This window comes from Strongylocentrotus purpuratus, unplaced genomic scaffold (genome assembly GCF_000002235.5).
Source record: "Strongylocentrotus purpuratus isolate Spur 01 unplaced genomic scaffold, Spur_5.0 spur5_contig_219, whole genome shotgun sequence".
Taxonomy (NCBI): Eukaryota; Metazoa; Echinodermata; class Echinoidea; order Camarodonta; family Strongylocentrotidae; genus Strongylocentrotus; species Strongylocentrotus purpuratus.
The window spans coordinates 5,325-12,235 of record NW_022144865.1 but is presented as its reverse complement, the minus strand read 5'-3'; the positions used below and the strand labels follow the sequence as shown (position 1 = coordinate 12,235).

The 6,911-nt window shown below is 39.5% G+C and overlaps 1 protein-coding gene across 1 annotated transcript; it reads right to left on the bottom strand.

Moving 5' to 3' along the window:
* Nucleotides 1-744: 744 nt before the first annotated feature.
* On the bottom strand, nucleotides 745-6,555 carry LOC115922320 (serine/arginine-rich splicing factor 10-like). Its single transcript, XM_030981097.1, is given in 5 exon segments — nucleotides 745-965; nucleotides 1,380-1,403; nucleotides 1,406-1,482; nucleotides 4,557-4,661; nucleotides 6,488-6,555. Coding segments are annotated over 5 exon segments (495 nt in total).
* Nucleotides 6,556-6,911: the final 356 nt, after the last annotated feature.

The following is a 6,911-nucleotide window of genomic DNA, read 5'->3' as shown; positions in this document are numbered from 1 at the left end:
AAAGACAACTAATTTTAAAAATCAGGTCAAAATTTTGAAATCAGGTCAAACATCACAACTACTCTTGAGAGTCATTTGTACGATACTCACCATAACTTCATATTTTCAACACTCCGAGGCCCCGCCATGGAGCATTATTTGTTATGATGAAAGGCCGTGTTATAGCGGCCAAGTTCAAGACATGGTGTACAAAAATTGGAACTACTGACATTTTATACAAGTCCCTTACGAAGACTCGCGGAAATTTGATGATTTAACCCATCACCCGCCCCTGCAAATATACATTGGCCGATCGTGTTTGGCACGTCCTCCGACATTAACTGGTTAAAATTACATGTGCAAAACCCCTACAGATGTAATGCCATATAACTGATTTCTTGGTTAAAAGACTACCACGTGATAAAAATCTGAATTTATTGCCGAGATGGTTCCACACTTGAGCACAATTTGTAGTTTTATACACACACTTAATAACTGCAATCAATAGGGTGTTTACAACTTGCAAAATGCATTCACAGCTTAAACATGTCACATTAAAAACAGTTATGTGACATGTGCGCGAGTGTGTTACCATCTGCATAGTTCTGGTCACTAGGCTACTCTACAGATGTACATGTATGCAAGTTTAAGAATGGGCTTTGACCGAGTACACAAATGCCAAATTATTATTATTATTATTATTATTATTATATTAAATACTCATTCACAGCCTTGGTCTTCACAGGGTGAAATCAGTTTACATATTCACCTTTTGTTCTTGTCCTGTGAATAACTACGGGAGCGTGTCCGACTACGAGAACGACGACTGCGGTATGGACTCCTGCTCCTAGAGCGTCGGTATGGACTCCTGCTCCTGGAGCGTCGGGATGGGCTACGACTACGAGATCGCCTGTCATAGTCAGGACTGCGACTGTACGTCGCCGCACTACGTTTGTAGGTGTCACGGCTTCTCATCTGGTTTGGAGCTAGGAACATGAAGTTGTATTGTATTATTCAGTCTTCAAAAATCCATCTTACTTACAAGCAATGAAACGTACACCATTTTTTTTTTTTACAAAATACCTCGGCATTTTTTAAGGTACGTGTACATCGGATTATTTTTTTGGGAACATTTTGTTTGTTTTTTGAACAAAAGTGCTCAAAATCATTAAGTGGGTGCATACCTAACCCATTGAAGATTTAGCTCAGTGGCTACTATACATTTTGAGAAAACACAGGAAACATACATGTTTTGGGTCTTCTAATGGATTCAATTGCTAATCCACTAAAAGGAAAAAAAATGTGCTTGCGGACGCCCTATTTCAAAACCACTGCCTTCTATTCATCCAGGTAATTCAATATAATTCCATATTTGAAATGCACCATCTACATGTACTCACTTTTTCTGTCCCCCTCAGCAAATGAATATCCAGCTCTCGTCCAAGGAAGCGATTGCGATCCAACCCATACATGGCTTCCTCTGCGTCCCGTACATACTCAAATGTGCTAGCAGGTTGTGGTAAGGGAACAAACATGAAGAGGAGCAGACACGAAACAAGACAAGATACACCAATGCACAGAATAGATGAATGGAAATAAGGATACATACATGCTTGTAAGGCATCAGTTTGGCTTACATGTACACAAAGGGAACCCCACCAATATTACAAATGTACCACTGCATTTGGTAAACCCAGTGGCCATTAAGGTGCTAGCTGATAACAACTTTTTGTAAAGTTTTAATTCAAAAAAGTGCACCATAATATGGCAACTAATAATTCTGTATATGACTTAATCCGAGTTGTTGTTGAATCAAGTCCCTCACATGTCAATCATAAGTTAAGTTGCTAATAAAAAGGGGATGAACAATGACAAAGGAATGCCTTTTTTCACAGTTCATTGGAAGAGCTTGTGATGACTTGTCATGTTTGGTTCACGACCTAATTACAACTCTGGAATGTGAGGAGTCTTTTTACCTTCCCAATTTGGGCATAGTGACAGGAACACTAGTGTTTACATAATTGCCTGGGTCAATAATGTTTAGTAGAATTAACTGATATGTAAAAAAATAATCTGCGAGAGCCAAAGATGTCAATGGCAATTCTGGTTGGGACAACCCTCTGCTGTACATGCAATTATCTGACAAGTCGGTGACTAAAGAAAGTAAAGAAGAGAGATCGTTGTGCAAAGATACTTGAAGGAGGATGAACAAACAAACAGGACATTAACAACCACGATATATAAATGTAACAAAACTAAAACTAGACAGAAAAGAAATTTTAAATGAAAAAAATGATTTTAACACACAGACAGATATGACATCCAGCATTGCCAACACATGACAGCCAAAAAAAGTCAAGCCCAAGGGGGGAAAAATATGGAATAATTGGATGTCCTGAAAGACAGGCTTCAGAACAAAATTCAATTGAGGTGAAGATTTGTGGTTTTTTGGTGCAACTTCTCTCAACATTTCAGAGGTAAACAATGCCATGAATTCCAACAGAATGTTCCTGAGAAAATGGTTTTGGCGGTTACCGTGTATGTGCACATACAGTTTGGGAATTTGTACTGATACTTTGAAGCTTAGAAAGCAGTCACTTCCAATCCCATTATTTATTTTTTAAAATTAGATGGGTGATTTTTACAAAGTAGGTTAACCAAATTTGCCTATTTATTAATATACCAAAACACCAAGTAACCAGATTAACCTTTGATGAAATGGAAATAAGTCTGCCACAACACCATGCACAGGAAATACCCGAAATAAGTGGCTACCATACCTGGTCTTGACTTGGCTTGGGCCCAAGAGAAAGCATGTTGGCTGTACCGGTTCTCTTTAAATTCTTGGTTTTGACTTGGCTTGCCACCAGATTTTAAGCATCTTTTGAATTGGCTTGCTTGGAAGCTGGGCAACTTAGTGGGGAAAGTGCCAATGGAGATGATTTTGCCATCTTACAGCTTGACTTGGTCCAAACCGACTGATTTCTATTGAGAAATTTGGTCCAGTACAGAGATCCGTCTACACGATGGGCGTATTACCGTTTACACTTGATCACACTATCACACTTGACTCTACATGTAGCTGGCAATTTCTCGTCACATTGAAAAAAAAAAAACATGCTTGAAATTCTTGAACTGGAAATTCTCTGGTCTTGAAATGATTTCTTGTGCAAAACTTGCTTGAATCTTGAAATCTTGTCTTGACCCATGCCACCGTCTGGACTTGAGTACCCTTGAGAACCTTGCTTGGAAATTCTTGATTTGAAAAAGAATCCCTCTCGCTTGGGTCGTCTTGTTTCAAGGCACAAATCTTGCTTGATTCTTGAAAGCTTGAACCGACCCACTGCCAGTTATCTTGACTTGAAAGCCTTGCTTCTCTCCTCAGCCAAACTTGTCCTTTCAGCATGAATGTGGAGTGTAAATGCAAGTCGGGCACTTTTTCATTAGTGAAATGACATTCTACTAAATTGTAAATGGTGCTTCTTGTTAGTCTTCTTTGAAGTCTGTTGACTTTACCATAGAAAGTTTGGCCAAAATGTGTTTTATTTTCAAGAAGTTTTAGAGCAAAAATGGTTTGAAGTCCACATAGTTATTAAAAAAAAAAGATGTCGAAATAAATTTTGGCCACTTGATTTTCTTGAAAGAAAAACATTCTAAATTTTACGTTCATTTTTGTTTTTAAATCTGCCAAACCACATCAGTATATTAAGTGAGAATCTAAAAAAATATCACCAGTTGTACTAGCAAAAGCCCTTGATTCTTGCCTACGCCACTCCACACATTTCATGCCATTTTTTAAGCCATCGTTGCACGTGTGCTGCAGTATGCCTGGTAGCCCAGCACATATATCGAAACTTGCGTACACGTAGTGAGGGTCATGTGACTTGACTACTTGTACCCAGGATCCCTTGTCTTTGGGCTTGTGCTCTATAAGTGTATGAGCGAGACAAATAAAATAACATGTGTTAGCATGAATAGACAGAAAAAATACTTCGCTACTGTTGGATGGAATATTTGGCTTCTACATGTATAATTTCCAAAATGTACCAGCATTTGTATTGTTTACTTCACAGCAGGCCTTATTACACTAATGGTGATGCAGTCAAAGACTGCATTAATATGTGACCAATTAAAAATCCCTGAACACTTGTTTTCAATCTTAAGGAATTGTCATGGCTTCTGCTTACACTAAAGAGAAGAATCGGTGCTTACACGTACAGACAGTCGTGGTTCACTATACCACAGGAAGACCCCTTTATTGTTTCCTTCTTTTGTTCCTATTGTTTGGACTTCAATATTTTCTTGACATAAGGTTTGTACACAAAAAACCTCCCAAGGACTATGCTCAACTTCTCTATGAGAAAATGCTCACTGAATTCCTTATTTGTGTACTTGATATGCTTACTTATCGAACAAAACACAAGAAATACGATCACTATACACATTGTGTAAGCACAAAATGTTTCTAAGTCCAAGGTTTTGAGAACTCCCAAGTTCTCTTGCGAGCAGAGCCACAACATGGTCCTTAGAATACACACAGCAAGGTGGGTTGAAAAGGGAGGCATGCACAAGGATATTGTACGTAACAAAAGCCCCTCGGCTCTCGAGTGTAGTGGTCCAATGGTATGTACACATCCATTATAGGGCCGTACTTTGCAAAGGCCTGGCGGATATCATCTGGCCTGTGAAAGAGGTATATACACCAAAGTTTAAGAGGTTAAGAGTTTTATAACAATATCCATTTGATTAGGCCATCATACCTATCAATATTGTGCACTTACCATTTCACTTGTACTATTCTACAACTGCTTATTATTAGCAACACAACATTAAATTCCGTACCTTCAGAGGTCTAGTTATCCTGTAATTTTGGACAGTATTCTGACTGCTTTCAGTCACAATAAAAAAAAGCATGGCGTCACTGAAAAGGCATGAGCGGCAATCTACAATCGACTAGTCCCATAAATGTGACGGAAATACTGGACTACCTCCGTATTTAACATCACACATCCCACATGTGGTATAAGCACGGAGGGTCCTGTTGCTAGGGGAGCCGAAAATTAATTAAAGATCGAAATTATTTTGTCAGCAGAAAATCAACCCAGCTATAGTATGACTGCTAAATAGCCAAAATTGTTAAATTCGGTACCTTCAGAGGTCTAGTTATCCAAAAATCATGGTAATTCGTCAAAGAATGCAGACGGTTTTGAAAAAGCATGGCGTCTCTGATATTTACCAGACTGTTTCCCGCGCCACCCTAATTATATCAAAAGGCCAATTGGGTCAGGAACCAGACAAGAGCTTTAATCATCTACTGAGCGTGCGTCAACTTTGGCAAAGCGCACCGCGGCTGTTGCCTGTCACACCAAAATCTTTGAAGCCCTCCGCAGTGAAGCGCGCCCTCTTGTGTGCGCTCTTCATCAGCGGCCGCGTATTGCATCTGGGTACTTCACAGAGCTCCAAAGACTTTGGAATGACAGGCAACAGCGCGGTGCGATTTGCCAAAGGGAAAAAATTCCGTACTCGGACGTCACTATTTTCAATTAATTTTCTAGCGCCAAAAGTTACATCTTTTTATGGTTAATCCTCCACTTTCCCTCCTCTACTCTCACCCTCTCCTTTCCTTAATTTCTATTTATTAATCAGTCAGTTACTTCATCGGGATTCGAACCTCTGACGCTTGCTTGATACACGAGACTCTTAACCGCTAGGCCGCGCACGATCGCTGTTGCAATAATCAATCTTTGGACGTATTTGAAGTATCCATTGAAATAAACTAATATTCATGAGAAAATAAATATTCATAATGACGTATTGCACTATCATTGGCAGGCAGGCTCATGCGACGTCATGGTTGTTGATGTCACGTGTATAACGTACCGCTGTCTTTCAGCCACTACAATCAGTTTTGACCGGCTGCTTCAAGTTAGTTCTGCACGACGTATGCATCCAAAATGTGCTCTAAAAAACACATTTTGAGTAATTTTTTTTCACCTATACACAGCTTCCTGGATTTCTCTTGGTTCAAATGACAAGGTGAGGTGACAATTAATATGTTTGGCAGCAGATAAATTGACGTCCGAGTATGGAACTTTTCCCCAAATTTTGCTACCACACTCTAACGAATAGGTTGTCTCCAGCGCTACATGTGAATGAATTCCTGTGCTCTAGTATGATATGAGCATCAAGTTACTAAAGCTACACGGCGGCTGTTTGCCCGTCACCTGGTCACACAGTAATCTTTTGAGCTCTCTGAACATGCTGAAGTACACTTCGCATGTAGTACACTTCGTCAGGAAAATAATTACTGGAGACCAATCTAAACTAAGAAGAGGTAGATCCGGAATTAGAAAAATCCGGAACTAGGAAAACGACTGTATTGCAAGGACAGGTTAACCGTGTATTTCCGACAGTTAAACTAAAACCTCATTTCTATCGCTTAAATAAGAAGCAACATCTATGAGTATTTTTCCTTTCTTGTGTACAGTCTATTACATTCAATACTCACCGTGCTTGGTCAGGTATATTTCGCACATAAAGCGAAGTATTTGGTGGTCTACTCCCACGTCTCGACATTCTCTTTCAGATTTTTTTTGTCACGAAAAACAATCGCGGACGGGTTATCGGTGCGCATAGCATAAACCAGAGTGAAACCTGGCCGCGTATTCGGCCAGATACCACAGCCGCGTATTCAGACGCGTATTCATAAAGTACGGAGGCCAATAAACAACATTCTTGATATGATAAATGTTTATATATTTAATGCGGATTTCATCGAGGAGTGTACCGAAAATGAAGGACGTCAGTATTATGCTTGATGGTCAGTTATTTAGGTCTTGTGGCTTCCTATAAATTATTTTGGTTTCAGATCTAGGGCAGCTATGAGTCACGTAATACTTGTCCTGAGAAAAGTCGTACTAAAATAGCATTTT